Source organism: Nanorana parkeri, unplaced genomic scaffold (assembly GCF_000935625.1).
Source record: "Nanorana parkeri isolate BGI_ZX_2015 unplaced genomic scaffold, ASM93562v1 scaffold1365, whole genome shotgun sequence".
In the NCBI taxonomy this organism is placed as follows: Eukaryota; Metazoa; Chordata; class Amphibia; order Anura; family Dicroglossidae; genus Nanorana; species Nanorana parkeri.
Window position 1 is genome coordinate 310,390 of NW_017307633.1, and position 15,766 is coordinate 326,155.

The following is a 15,766-nucleotide window of genomic DNA, read 5'->3' on the forward strand; positions in this document are numbered from 1 at the left end:
TTTTTTTTTTTTTTTTTTTTTTTTTGGGGGGGGGGGCTTTGCCAGTGCTGTGTGTTTTATTGTTTGTTTTTTTGTTAAGCGATCCTAAAAAACATGGGCTGAATGTCAGTTTGGGAAACGCTTACCTCAGGAGTTTCTTGCATTCAATTTGTGATTTTCTCCACGAGATGTCAGTGTGCACCATATACATACACACTATATTGCCAAAAGTATTGGGACACCCCTCCAAATCATTGGATTCAAATGTTCCAATCACCTCCATGGCCACAGGTGTATAAAATCAGCACCTCGGCATGCAGACTCTTCTACAAACATTTGTGAAAGAATGGGTCAGTCTCAGGAGCTCAGTGACTACAAGCGTGGTACCGTGACAGGTTGGCACCTGTGCAATAAGTCCATCCGTCACATTTCCTTGCTACTAAATATTCCGCGGTCACCTGTTACTGGTATTATAACAAAGTGGAAGCAACTGGGAACAATAGCAACTCAGCCACAAAGTGGTAGGCCACGTAAAATGAGAGCGGGGTCAGCGCATCCTGAAGTGCGCAGAAGTCGCCAACTGTCTGCAGAGTCAATAGCTACAGACCTCCAACTTCATGTGGCCTTCAGATTCGCACAACAACAGTGCGTAGAGAGCTTCACGGAATGGGTTTCCATGGCCGAGCAGCTGCATCCAAGCCTTACATCATCAAAGTGTCGGATGCCGTGGTGTAAAGCACGCCGCCACTGGACTCTAGAGAAGAGGAGACGTGTTCTCTGGAGTGACCAATCACGCTTCACTGTCTGGCAATCCGATGGACGTGTCTGGGTTTGGCGGTTGCCAGGAGAATGGTTAGAGACCCTTTGGGCTCTAACGTGTTTGACCCAAATGGGCTTACTCATAGAGATTTCCATGAGTAAGCCTGATTGGCCGAAATGCATTAGAGGCGGTCAGTAAAAGATGCGGGGACGCTATGCGACCGCATTTTCTGCAATAAAAGTTGTATAGTGATGCGGAGCAGTGTGCGGTCAATCTAGTTGGAGAATCCTTTTCATACACTTGGAATATTTGTGGCCGATTTAAACTGAAAGTTCACTTGGGCTTTAAAACTGGACAGAAGTTTACTCGCCTCTTAATTCTTGAGAAAGGATTCCAACGTGAGTGATGTTTCTACCCAAACAGGTAAAAGTAAAGAAACTGAAGTAAAAATCTCAGCCAAAGTGGGGACCCTGAAAAGGAAGCAGCAGATGCGGGAGTTTTTGGATCACATGGAGAAAGATGATGTTGATGACCTGTTCAGCTCCACTCCATTTCGGAATAAAATGGTGAAGGTAGGGCGCCTCAGTTGTGGTCTATAACATGTGTCGAGACATTGGTGTGCGTTCATATACAAGGACTAATGATTCTTGCAATGTACCTATTTGTTGGCTTTATTCTGCCCCACAATTGGGCAGATTTTCTGAAACCACTTCAACCAATGTAATAAAAACTACAATGATATTAGTGGTTTCCTATAGTCTCCTATAGGCTATAGTCCGGTCATGCTGACTGGTGAGACACCCTAACATGTTTCAAGCCTTGTCTATTTCTATAAATATTGTGATAACTGCAGTCTGTTCCCTTTGTGTCTTCTGCACATAGCTACCAACACTGAGGGCCTCCGACGAGGATGCGGATTTCCACTTGGATGAGTATACCCCATCATCTCCTTCCTCTGGTGTATTTCCTTTTGCTTACACCCCTCAGTGTGATCACATCTCTCCTGGAATGCTGGGCTCCATCAACAGGTGAGGTTACAACCCTCTTATTCCGTTTCGGTAAATGTGCCCCAGCAAAGGCGTGTGTAGCATGTCGGCTAAGTGCTCCACTGTAGAGCCCTGCGTCAGGCCGGTAGCTGTAACATACCAGGGTGCCCATGTAGGCTCATCAGAGACTTCTCCCACAAGGACAGGTGATCACAAAACTCTAAAAGCAATGAGTTCAGCTGAACTGGTCGGTTGTTCCCTCTGTTCTGAGGCTTGTTGCTGGGAACTATGGCAGAAAGGGGCTCACGTCTCTTATTTTTGGTCTTCCGCCCATACCCCACTTTCTCCATCGTCTATTAAGGGACACAGATAATCGGAAACATTTGGGTTTGCTGTTATCTTGGGCAGCATTGGGCACTGGTAAACAGAAAAGTAATAGGCCAGTATATCCCCTCCTCTACCCAGCATGCCTCAGTCTTCTGGTGTCCAGGAGAATGGGTGGCTCTCCTCGGCCTTGCTGAGAAACGTCTCTTGTTCTTTTGTCAAGGTTCCTCTACAGGCTGCTTAAGCTGGTCTTCATACACTGCTATCCAGATTGGTGTTTCTTCAGCAATAGCTTTGGAGGCCATATCCAGACCCTGCCGGAGTGGATGATTGTGGGGCTAACTTGGAATGTGGCCTATGGGCGCTAAGCTCTGCATTATGGCACTTTCCAGACCTGTTTGTAGTGGTTAAGCAGAGCGCTTTCCAGGTTTGAAGCCATGTCACAGCCTCAGGTGTGTTACCCTGACTCTGCTGACCCACTCTGTGAATAGGCCATTGGATGTTGTGAGGCTATCCTAGAATCGGACAGTCGGGCACTGGGATGTGCATTGTGGAGCGAGGTCCAGAACTGTGGCACAGCCTCTGATGCAACCCTGTTTCTGAAGTGAGGCCGGTCGCATTGAAGCATCAGGAGAAAGACCTTCTGGGTGGGAGAGGGTTACACTGGGGCTGGCTTACAACCCTTTCCATTAGGTATACACCAATACCGATACTAGTATTGATATCGGTGCCGAGTATTTGGGCGAGTTCTCGTACTCGCCCAAATGCTCTGATGCCTAGCCCGATACTTCCGGTATCAGGAAGCCGGGCAGCGCATCATTACGGGCTGCCCGGCTTCCTGATTGTCCGGGAAGCTAGCTCCATGCTCTCTTGTCACTTGTGACAAGAGAGCATGGAGCCGGCTTCCTGATTGGTCAGGAAGCCGGGCGGCGTATAAAGACTCGCCACCCGGGTTCCCGATTAGCAGGGAAGCCGTCCCCATGCTTCTCGTCACCAGGTGACAAGAAAGCATGGAGCCAGCTTTCTGGCCAGTCAGAAAGCCGGCTCCATGCTTTCTCGTCACCTGGTGACGAGAAGCATGGAGGCGGCTTCCCTGCTAATCGGGAACCCGGGTCGCGAGTCTTTATGCGCCACCCAGCTTTGAGGCTATTTAGGAAGCTAGGTGGCGAGTCATTGCACGCCACCTAGTTTCCTGAATAGGACTTTCGCTATCGGCGAGTACCGGAAAAAAAATATCGGTACTCGATCCCTACTTTGCATTGTCCAATCCTCCTTAGGGTGGCAGCTTTACCTGACTATTTCTGCATTCCTGAGTCCATTAATAGACTTTTAGGAATGGATATTACAGGATGTACAAAAAAATCTTATTTTCCCTTTGGGAATAGGGGCCGTCCTCTGACCTTCCCTCAGTCCCTTCATTTTTATCAGACAGGAAGAGGTCTGTCCCTATGCATTCTTTAGTGCCTAAGGAAGGTCAGCTACAATAAGTGACTTACCCCTTGGTGGCCTGACCTGCTGTGGGTTCCTTCTGTCAGCAAATCAGGGCCAGCTTCTGAACCTTGGTTGCTCCATGGGCTGCTCTGGTGTCGGGGAGTCGAGCGTATGTCTATTAGGTATGTGCCCCGCTATATTCGTATGACCAGCGACGTGGACTGACAACCCCTTCTAAGTGCTGCAGCTTCTGATTCCGACGCCGTTGGGGCACAGGGAAACGTAGATAGGATCGTTCAACAATAGAAACTCTATGGTTAGGCATGTTTTAAATGCAAGAGCGTAGGGCAGTAGTACTCGGGTTATTGGGGACATGTGTGTTCAGAAGTGATTTGTATTGTGTTTTATTATTGCAGATCTCACAATGACAAGTATGTGTACAGACTTCAGAAAAGCATGAAGCAGGCACAGTTTACGGCTCACATAAACAGGAAACCGGTATGTATAGTCTCTGCTCCTGTGACAGAGTAAGCAAAGTAACTCTCGGAGAACACGCAACGCAGGTCCAGATGAATATTGCCAAAATGGAGAGTGATCAGTCCACAGCTTTATATAAAGCTTGCTAGACGTATGAGGGTTTAATAACCCATTAAATGCCGCCTTGTGCATTCGAATGCAGTGCCACTCAAACACGTGATAAATTGCAACAGAATGCCAAATTTTACCCGCAGTGGAAACGCATCTCAACAGGACCTGCTGGGTCTAAAGAAACACAAAGCAGTTTGGATGCAGCCTTAGCACTCTGCACCATGGTAGTCAATGGGAATCTGCTGCCCGGTGTTGTGATGCAGGAAATGAGCATCCATCTACACAGGCCCTTCAGCAGTTTCTTACAGCCACTGATCAGACTCAGACAAGCCTTAGAAAGAATGAATGTGGCGATGCATGAGGCAGCTGCTCGGTGAAGATTCAGGAAGTATCCTTACCCACCTCATGTAGGGAGTTCTTTGGTAACTGGCTTCATGAATGTGGGGTATTCATAATGCGCGGAATGGTATGATTGCCGTCTCTGATTAGGGAATCTTGTAACAATGAGATTGTATAAACTGTATCACAATTTCCTATATTAGACATTTTGCCTTTTCTTTGTCTATTAGGGAGGCACGTTGCAAGCGACTCCCACTTCTCGAAGGGTGACGGCCTTAGGGAAAGGTAATTATTGCTGCTGTAAACCTGGAATTGTACTTTATTATCAACTTTTGTGTTTTGAAGTGAACTTGTCATCATCCATTTATTATTTTACCAAGTTTTATGTATAAGTAAAATCTATACGGGTCCCCAGCTTGTCTTACCCGATCTCACAACTGTTCCTGGTCTCCCTTCGTGTGCTCCATTTAGGTTCCAGAGACACATCGGTGATCGGAAAACTGTTCAAGAAGGATGATGTGTCCTCGTCAGATGAGGGAGAAAAGGATTATTATTTTTCCAATTCTTCTTCTGAGGAGACATAGAGCCGTGCTGTTTGATCAATCATGTATATACCGAATGAGCACACATATTTATTTCCTGGCATGGGAAGGTCAGGCTACAATGTAACGTTGATGAAAGCAACCCTCGTTAGATCATCCTTCCTATAGAGTATTAGGGCAGCAGATTTTAATGTTTCTTTTTAGGTGTCCAGAATTATGTCAGCTGATGGGAAATGTATCTTTGAATCTGTTTCATTAAATTTGTTTTTCACTTTTTTTTTTTTAGAGGAAGTGTGAAGCTCCTTTTTTAATTTTAAAAAGGGAAACCTTGATTTTTTTTATTTTAATGCGGTGTCTAGCGTTTGTTTCAGCAGGACTTTTATAGTGGTATTTTAGAATACTAAAATGCTTTTGTGAAAGAGCTCTGGGCAGGTTTCATACATACTATCCGCTGGCACTGGTTGCGGGTGGAGAAAGGTTCAGCTTGTACAACGCTAGCTGGGCTAGATGTGATCTCCTACAGAGCTTCCACATCCATTGTTGGCTGTTCCATCTATATGAATAGGAGGGGGAGTTTGATGGGGGATTGAGCCTTGACCCACTCCCTACATACAGGTTGGAGAAACGTTTGCAGAGGAAAGAAAACCTATTGTGAGGGAAATAGGTCTGTCTTTACCCAGATGGACCTTTTAGGCTTTAATACCTGAAGTCTCAGTGACTCGCCAGACAGGTTTAAAGAAGAACTCTGCGCAGAAATAATCTGAACCCTCTGCTCCAGTGATGGTATGTCCCTCGGCTGTAATTGCAGTGCCAGGGTTGCTCCACTGCAAAGTTTATTATTTCTGCCTGAAGAAGTTCTTCAAGGTATACTTTCCCATATGGAACGGGTCTGCTAAAAACATATCACTTGTAATTAGGTGTACATTTTATATTTGTGATAATCTGTTGTTCAGCTTTTTGCTTGTTTGTATTTTCATTTTGTACTGAGGCCAGATGTATAAAGATGATCCACGATTCCAATCCATTCTGTGTTTTTGTACTTATTGAAATAATTACGTGAATAAACTTTTACTTGGGAAATGAATGTTTGTTTGTAGGAAGAGCACGCCTCATATTTGGTTTGAGGGGAAGTGGAATCTATATAGTGTATGGTAGACACTAGGCCAAAACCAAAGTAATTGGACGATGTCCTGTCTGGATGATCATTGCCGGGGATGGGGGAATCTTGTCTTGGGCGGGTGTTAAAGAAAGAAGTGGATCTTGTCTTAGTCCCAGGCGGGTGTTGTACAGGGATGGGGGGGGGGTCTTGTCTTAGTCCCGGGGGGGTGTTGTACAGGGATGGGGGGGGGGTCTTGTCTTAGTCCCGGGGGGGTGTTGTACAGGGATGGGGGGGGGGTCTTGTCTTAGTCCCGGGGGGGTGTTGTACAGGGATGGGGGGGGGGTCTTGTCTTAGTCCCGGGGGGGTGTTGTACAGGGATGGGGGGGGGGTCTTGTCTTAGTCCCGGGGGGGTGTTGTACAGGGATGGGGGGGGGGTCTTGTCTTAGTCCCGGGGGGGTGTTGTACAGGGATGGGGGGGGGGTCTTGTCTTAGTCCCGGGGGGGTGTTGTACAGGGATGGGGGGGGGGTCTTGTCTTAGTCCCGGGGGGGTGTTGTACAGGGATGGGGGGGGGGTCTTGTCTTAGTCCCGGGGGGGTGTTGTACAGGGATGGGGGGGGGGTCTTGTCTTAGTCCCGGGGGGGTGTTGTACAGGGATGGGGGGGGGGTCTTGTCTTAGTCCCGGGGGGGTGTTGTACAGGGATGGGGGGGGGGTCTTGTCTTAGTCCCGGGGGGGTGTTGTACAGGGATGGGGGGGGGGTCTTGTCTTAGTCCCGGGGGGGTGTTGTACAGGGATGGGGGGGGGGTCTTGTCTTAGTCCCGGGGGGGTGTTGTACAGGGATGGGGGGGGGGTCTTGTCTTAGTCCCGGGGGGGTGTTGTACAGGGATGGGGGGGGGGTCTTGTCTTAGTCCCGGGGGGGTGTTGTACAGGGATGGGGGGGGGGTCTTGTCTTAGTCCCGGGGGGGTGTTGTACAGGGATGGGGGGGGGGTCTTGTCTTAGTCCCGGGGGGGTGTTGTACAGGGATGGGGGGGGGGTCTTGTCTTAGTCCCGGGGGGGTGTTGTACAGGGATGGGGGGGGGGTCTTGTCTTAGTCCCGGGGGGGTGTTGTACAGGGATGGGGGGGGGGTCTTGTCTTAGTCCCGGGGGGGTGTTGTACAGGGATGGGGGGGGGGTCTTGTCTTAGTCCCGGGGGGGTGTTGTACAGGGATGGGGGGGGGGTCTTGTCTTAGTCCCAGGCGGGTGTTGTACTGGGATAGGAATCTTGTAGCCGTGTATCATTTGCTGTGGTTTTGTTCTTCCTCATTTGAAAAATCACTTGATGTATCTCCCATGTTTGTCTGGTAAAAGGGAACATCAACTCAAAACAGACTGCGGGGGAGGAGAGACTATTCCCATTACCTGCGGGTGCAGCCTTTATATGTTTTCTGAATTCACTGTTATTCCGGTGATTCTTTTTGTTTCTCCTCATAGGATGTAATTGACATCCCACACATGCAGAAGAGCAGCACTGACTGAAAGCACTGCTGAGCTGATCCGTGTTGCCAGTGCACAGTATGGTTTTCTAGGAAGAAATAAGCAGATCTTTTTGTACGCTTGTTTTAGGTTTCCAGTGCAGAGAACTGATTGTGGAGAAATTTCAGGAGTAGGTCAGCAATGGTAGACCCCCATTTATCCTTTGCCTGGTTTCCTGAAGACTGTATCTCGTGTGCATATGAATATGCAGTACCAAGCATATTAGCACTCGTGTCACCTACCCCTGAGCAAATCCCAAACAAGATTTCAGTCATGTGACCACAAATATTGCATTTTGGGATATCTGCTGCTCCAACTAGTTTCTCATTGTCATCTATTGTGATTACTCAATACATGTTCCTTGTCCCATGATGCCACAGTCTAGTGTGGACACTAAAGTCAGGAGTTACATCCTAAAAATGTTCAGGTACCCAAACTATTACCGTAAGAAAAATGTATCTTATTTGTGTATCACTCGGCTGTAGATCCTCAAATCATCTCTGAATTGGTGCCGACACTGTCCTTCCTTATCGAGGGGGGCTACAACCAACACACACCAGACACACCAAAAGTAAAGTAGTCACCGCTCCAATCTCATGTTTAGTTTACTAATTTGTATTGAGATTGTAGTCCATCACAGGAGTGAGCTTGGAGCGGTGACTACTTTACAACACACACAGACCATGGGCAACAAAAGTAGTCACCCTCCAGAAGGAAGGACAGTGTCAGCACCAATTCAGAGATGATTGGAGGATCTACAGCCGAGTGATACACAAATAAGATACATTTTTGTTAAATGACTAAGATGTAACTCCTATTAAAATACCTTAACTGAGTTTAGTGTCACCTCAAAGCAGAGGATGGCACTGTGCCATGCCAACTCCTTTTCCCTGCAGTGCACATTTCACTAGGGGATGTTGTGGTGGGGACCTGGTGCAGCTCCAAGCTTTGGAAATGGAAGCCGCTATGGAGTATTGAAGATCCCCAGATACTGAATACGAGGTATGTACAGCCATCTTGGATTCCCAATTGTGAAGTCAGCAGCAATCAGCAAAGCTTGCTCCCCTCAGCAAGCATTACTAAATCACACAGCTGTAGTGCCAGGGCCGGGGGTTGCGTTTCATTGCTGTACGTACACCTGTGGTCCCTCTGTATAGTCAGATGCCTGTGTCTGAAACATCTTACTGCTGGAAGGGCTTTTATTGAAAGATTCAAACGAAGCTTCTAAGCTAGCTGCATCCAAGCCTTACATCACCAAGTGCAATGCAAAGCGTTGGATGCAGCGGTGTAAAGCACGCCGCCACTGGACTCTAGAGAAGTGGAGACGTGTTCTCTGGAGTGACCAATCACGCTTCTCTGTCTGGCAATCCGATGGACGTGTCTGGGTTCGGCGGTTGCCAGGAGAACGGCACTTGCCTGACTGCATTGTGCCAAGTGTAAGGTTTGGTGGAGGGGGGATTATGGTGTGGGGTTGTTTTTCAGGGGTTGGGATAGGCCCCTTAGTTGCAGTGAAGGGAACTCTTAAGGCATCAGCACACCAAGACATTTCGGACAATTTCATGCTCCCAACTTTGTAGGAACAGTTTGGGGATGGCTCCTTCCTGTTCCAGACATGGATGGGGGAGTTTGGGGTGGAGGAACTTGACTGGCCTGCACAGAGTCCTGACCTCAACCCGATAGAACATCTTTGGGATGAGTTAGAGCGGAGACTGCGAGCCCGGCCTTCTCCTCCAACTTCAGTACCTGACCTCACAAATGGTCCAACATTCCCATAGACACTCTCCTAAACCTTGTGGACGCCTTCCCAGAAGAGTTGAAGCTGTTATACCTGCAAAGGGCGGAGCCAACTCAATATTGAACCCTACGGACTAAGACTGGGATGCCATTAAAGTTCATGTGCGTGTAAAGGCCGGCGTCCCAATACTTTTGGCAATCTAGTGTGTGTGTGTGTGTGTGTGTGTGTGTATATTATATTTAGCCCAGGCTTGCATGAATATTTTGTTTGAAAGAAGTGTAGCTCTGAGGCCGGGTTCACATTTGAGTGATCCGTGACCACGCAGGAATCTTGCACAAAACCACGTGGATGGTCGCGTGGTCACAGAAGCGCACACCACCGCTGATGCCATTATTTTGTAGTGGCGCACCAGACAAGCCAGGCAGATTGCGTAGGGATTCCACTTGTGTAATTGTGCACAATCGCAGCGGAAAAAAACCGTGTGGCGCATGTCACACAAAAAAAGGTACCTTTTTCCCCAGCGATTGCCGCGTGGATATAACCGCATTGAAATGGGGCCGTGTGGTAACCGCACATGATCGCCCAAGTCTGCACCAGCCCTGAACAAAGTCAGCACAGACTTGGCAGCATAATTAAATCGCATCTTCCAAAAACATTTATTTATAAACTACAAAATGAACACACAATACAAAAGAATATTAAAGTGCTTTAGAAGGACCGGAGAGCATTGTCCTGCAATACCATCTCCACACAGGAAAGGGTCAGTGGGGTTTCCGTTTGTCACCCGTCTGCAGCTGCGGGTCAGACTGGTAACGGAGGTAGCGGTAGATCTCTTCGGCCTTCTGCCGGCTCACTTGTCCTTTGCTGGAGAGAACATCTACAGAGCTGCAGAATAAGAGGAAAGTTACCCCAGAGAGCGCACACAAGATATTATGCAGCAGCCAGAGGTTATTTCACGTATTACCATTCATCAAAGCATCTGAAAAGAATTCTCCGGGTTGTCAACAACAGCGAGCCAGAAGCAGGAAGTCGTTTGTTGGGGCAAATTAAACAAGATATAAATCCTAAAGCCGGGTATACACTGGTTAAGTTCTGGCTGGTTCCTAATGAACCAGCCGAATAGAGCACAGTAGATGCTGATCCCCTGCAGCCACTTCCTGTCTACATGAATGTTAATCTCAGTCCTGCTGATCCCCTGCAGCCACTTCCCGTCTACATGCATGTTAATCTCAGTCCTGCTGATCCCCTGCAGCCACTTCCCGTCTACATGCATGTTAATCTCAGTCCTGCTGATCCCCTGCAGCCACTTCCCGTCTACATGCATGTTAATCTCAGTCCTGCTGATCCCCTGCAGCCACTTCCCGTCTACATGCATGTTAATCTCAGTCCTGCTGATCCCCTGCAGCCACTTCCCGTCTACATGCATGTTAATCTCAGTCCTGCTGATCCCGTGCAGCCACTTCCGTCTACATGCATGTTACTCTCCTCACTCTCCAGATACAGGGTGAGGAGGAAGCATTGCAACACACGAAAGATCAGGCGTCCTCCCCTACCAGGCCGGGCTGTGTACATCTCAGGACTGGATGGACTGAAATGCATTCCCATTGGCCAGTAGAACATCTCCCGCATATATATTTCATCTGTACATTTGTTTTTTCTGGAGTTCAGCTTTACAATAGATCCATGGATTCCTAGACTTACCTGTTGGCCATGTACCGCACATTGCTGAAGTGGTGGCAGAGGTTGAGGGCGGTGATGTAGCTGACATTGGGGATGGACAGGTAGAAGTTCAGAGCGTCTTGCTTGTGGCTGGTCACCTGAGTGGGGACTGTGATGGCCGTATTCTTCCTCCTCTCCAGGGAGGCCAGCTCCTTCAATAACCCCGCCGTCTCCTCCTGGCTGGAGCTGAAGAGGGTCTGGACCCCGGCGCTGATTAAAGTGGACAGCGTGCCGTCGTAATACTTTGTTCTCTGGAATAGCCGAGAGGTTTCTCCTGCAGATCAGAAACATGAAAGCCAATTCAGCAAAGCTAGCAACAAACTCACATTGGTGTGAAAGGGGAGCGGGCGTGTCCCTGGAAAGGGGAGCGGGCGTGTCCCTGGAAAGGGGAGCGTGGATCCGGCTTGTATGCTTTCTTTTGGGGATATTATAAGTACTTTCCCTCAAGTACTCACCAATACTAATTACCGGTACTTTTTCTTAAAGGGACATGCGACATTTTCTAACATTGCTGTATAATGTATTACTGCAAATACCAGCATTACATTATACAGCAATGCAGAATACCACCAGCTATAGAGGACTACAAATCCCAGCAATACATTATATAGCAATGCAGAATACAACCAGCTATGGAGAACTACAAATCCCAGCAATACATTATACAGCAATGCAGAATACAACCAGCTATGGAGAACTACAAATCCCAGCAATACATTATACAGCAATGCAGAATACAACCAGCTATGGAGAACTACAAATGCCAGCAATACATTATACAGCAATGCCAAATAATGCCGTCGGCTATAGAGGACTACAAATCCCAGCAGTCAGATAAGATGGCAGCATGGCTGGGATGGAGGAGGAATGATCTGCAGTCAGATAACATGGTAAAATGTTGGAATTTGGTGTGGAGGCGCAACACGATCCCCAGCAAGCGCAGGACCTTACAGCAGCCGAATCCATTAACAAATGTGAAGCGCCAGTATCGGCTTTTTGTATGGGAGCATTTTCACAGTACCCAGTATCGGCACAGATATCCATACCGAAGACTGTACACAGCACACAGGGCTCCCTGTCGGGGGAAACACTCGGGAATTTACATGTTTGGGGCTCAGCCACCTGTATGCATGAATCCTAAATTTAACCCAAAAGCAATAGCCTCCCTCTTTCTGGCAGTGACAAGTCCCATCTATAAATGTATCATTCAGACTTTGCGTTCACCTGCATTCAGGTTTAGCTGAGTTTAAAGGAATCCGAACTCTGTGCGTCCACAATCTGTTTAGAAGCTCTAAACAGGACTTTGGGCAAAAACGTCTAAACGCAGGAAAAGTGTGACCTGGGATCCATAGAATGCATTTCTCCTTCCCAGATAACTTCTCCTGTGTTTAGAAAGCATGGCAGTGCCAGTGTGAAGAAGGCCCTAACGTTTTCTATGACGCCCAGTCTGCGGATTTGTACACGCATCCCTCCATGCACATCGTACCTGGTTTCACACGGTCCTTCTCCACGATGAGGCAAACCCGATCAAACATGCTCCTCAGATGCCGGATCCGTTCGGCCAGCTTACTCCTGTTCGCGCAGTTGGAGAATTCCGACTGGGATTTCCGCTCTACAGACAGGCGGTTACTGACGATGTAATCGCAGCCCCCCAGGGAGCAGATTTCCACCCGCACCCCATGAGCGCTCTTCAGGCAGGAGATGACCTCGGGACCGGAGGAGATTTCCCGGGTGTCTGCTAGGATGCAGAGCCTGTCGCTGCTCAGCGCTGATCCCAGCACATTCCCGAGGGAGGAGTCATTCATCCATGAGGCCATCCAAGTAGAATCACCGCCACATTTTACAGAGGTATCTTCCGGCTGCGGGGTTATCATATAGAAATTACACGCGTCAGAAAAACATTGGCCTAAAATTCTCTAACTCTGTTATGGCATGCAAGAAAATATATATTTATACTTAAAGCGGAGCGCCATGACAATAGAAGGTCCGCCTTATTCACAGACTACTTGAGCCTGCTTTTCATTGAAGGTCTGTGCTCAGACTAGAGTCAAGCCAAACAGCTTAGAACACAACAGAAATACATACAATACATAGATGTGGTTTGTTCAACCTGCCAAAATATTTGTGATTCTGTTTAGCCAGTCTTGTAATTCAAACGAGAGTCACCAGCACTTCATAGATAGGTTTTGGGGTCTCGGAGGACGACTCTGTGTCCAGAACATGTTACATTATGTGTTCTGAGTTCATCTAGATCAGTGGTTCTCAACCTGTGTAACCTCAGGACCCACATTTGTCCTCCGTCGTTAGGTCGCAACCCAATTCAAACTGCAATGTAATGCACGGCCTTAGGGTACTGTGCGTTCCAGTGTGGGTGCATGAGCTGTGTTGGGGAGGCGAGTTTGAGGTACCATTCAAATTAATGGCAACCCAACGCACCTCCCACACCAGAACGCATGGTAGGTGCAATTGCATGGTACAGAGCGTTCATCGCATGGGACTAGTGTGAACGAGACATACATACATACTGACATACATACACAGCCACACAAAACCTCACACACTCCGGCACACACAAAAACCACACACATTTAATGTAAAAAATAGTTTTTGGAGATGCACCCAATCTCCCTATCGTATGAGAACTGCAATGGATCCTCAGCCTGGGGTCCAGTGTGGACTGCTGTGATGTGACGGATCTCCATCCATATGTGCATTGCTTGTACAGCATCCTTGTGTGCCCTGTAGAGGTTCCGGGAGCCAGAATGTGACGTCACTCCGGTCCAGGCCCCTCTATAGGACATGCGAGGAAGCTGTAAGCAATGCACATATGGATGGAGCTCCTTCGCAGCCATAGCTCCATCCCACTCCATCTCAAGCTGGCAGCATATTATGAATGGCTGCTTGGTGGGAGAACGGACAGTGCTGTGCTAGGGGAAGGCAGAGGAGCCTCTCACCTAGAAAACTGGAAGGCATGCAGTGACCTACTGAACATAGGTTGTGACCCAAAAGATGGGACGCGACCCCCACCAGTTGAGAACCAAGGATCTAGAATATACAATACAAAACACAGAAATTCCTCAGCCTGCCAGCCAGCCTGCAACCAAACAAGTAGCCCTGTCAACAGTATGCGTTAAAATCAGAGGTTTTAGTTGCACAAACATTTGGCCAAAAATATGTAGAAGCCACACCGCCGCGCTAAGGCACCTCTGTAAAGTGTGGTCCTAACTCTGTGTATCCGAGTCTCCAAGTGTGAGCATATTAATGAAGTTGAAAAATTACATGCAGGTGTACCTGGAGGTAGCCAACTCCTCCTAATAAGGTGCAGGGACGCACTGGGGGCCCAGCAACCAAAAATGCACGCTGGGACTCCAGTGCGTCCCCCAAACCCAAAATAGTCAAACTAGAAAAGATGGCACCGGCATGAATCTATAACCGACCTTTATAGCAGGACGCACATTGGGAAGGCTAACAACAATACAAAACACAGAAATTCCCCAGCCTCAACCTGCCAGCCAGCCTGCAACCAAACAAGTAGCCCTGTCAGCAGTATGCGTTAAAATCAGAGGTTTTAGTTGCACAAACTTTTGGCCAAAAATATGTAGAAGCCAATGTGCGCCCTGCTATAAAGGCTGGTTATAGATTCATGCATGTACCATTTTTTCTATCTAGAATATACATCTTTGGAGTGCTGGAGATTTCCTTCCTTGGTACTGGTTATGCATGGCACCATCTATCACAGTCACTACGTGCACCACTCAGAATCACATTTGGTCCAGCATCGTCAGGACTGTGCACCTCCACGTAAGACCTTTGTGATTCCCACACACCTGCAACACTGCAGACCCAGGAGGATGATACAACTATGGAAAAAGCAACTCTTTTCTTTAGCTATGTTTTATAGAACCCATTGCCAGATATGATCCGTCTACATCATAAACCACCCCCGGTGCATCCTTATTTAACACTTTGCTCCAGGCTATCCTCAGGGACCCATAATGAGACTCCTAACATAGGATTGAGTTAAAGAGACTCTGTCACTAAAAATGAAAACACTAAAATGTATACCAACATACTCTGCCAACAATCTAGACTAAGACAGCGGAAGCATCAGACACCTCTGGGGGTGCATTGGTTTCTGGACCCCCTCTGCATATCTGGACTTCATCTGTGAACCCCTGTCCTGTAGAAGTTGGTGGATGGAACCACAACACAGGGGGGGGCAGGTATCCAACACACACATAAGCGTGTCTGATCCGGAAGATTCCTCCACCGCGGCTCTTCTATAGAGCGAAGATCACCTTTAAAGGATCTCCAGTACAGGCAGGCGGTGGTTTAACAAAGCATGTGGGTGGTAAACATGATAATGAATAGAACAACCGGTCACCCTCCAACTGCAAAGATTGTTGCATACACACATCAGTATATGGTTCCTATTGTCAATAGACTTGTTTTCTCTATGTGCCAATTTTATAAGATATAAAGTAGAACTCCAATCATTTTCCCCTAGTTTTTGGAAGGGTGGGCAAGAGTCAGAACCTTTGTTGTGTCCCCCAACGGGTGATTTCCCTTCACTTTCTGCCTTGGTAACCATTATCAGAAAGGGATAAGAAGTCTAAAAATGTTGCAGTTGTCATCCAAACAGGAAGAGAGAAAATCTCTAGGGCTGCAAAACTAGTCGACTAAAATCGATAAAAATTGATGACAATAGTTGGCAACTATTCTGATTATCGATTAGTTGGCTGGCCTGGGGGGG

General features: G+C 47.8%; 1 protein-coding gene across 1 annotated transcript in view; it reads right to left on the reverse strand.

Annotated features, from left to right (window-relative positions):
• Positions 1–2,506: 2,506 nt before the first annotated feature.
• Positions 2,507–15,766, reverse strand: part of FANCM (Fanconi anemia complementation group M) — a 123,432-nt gene continuing 110,172 nt past the window's right edge. Inside the window, 4 exon segments of the mRNA XM_018569608.1 lie at positions 2,507–2,564; positions 10,087–10,179; positions 10,996–11,287; positions 12,500–12,872. Coding sequence (XP_018425110.1) covers positions 2,507–2,564; positions 10,087–10,179; positions 10,996–11,287; positions 12,500–12,872 — 816 coding nt within the window.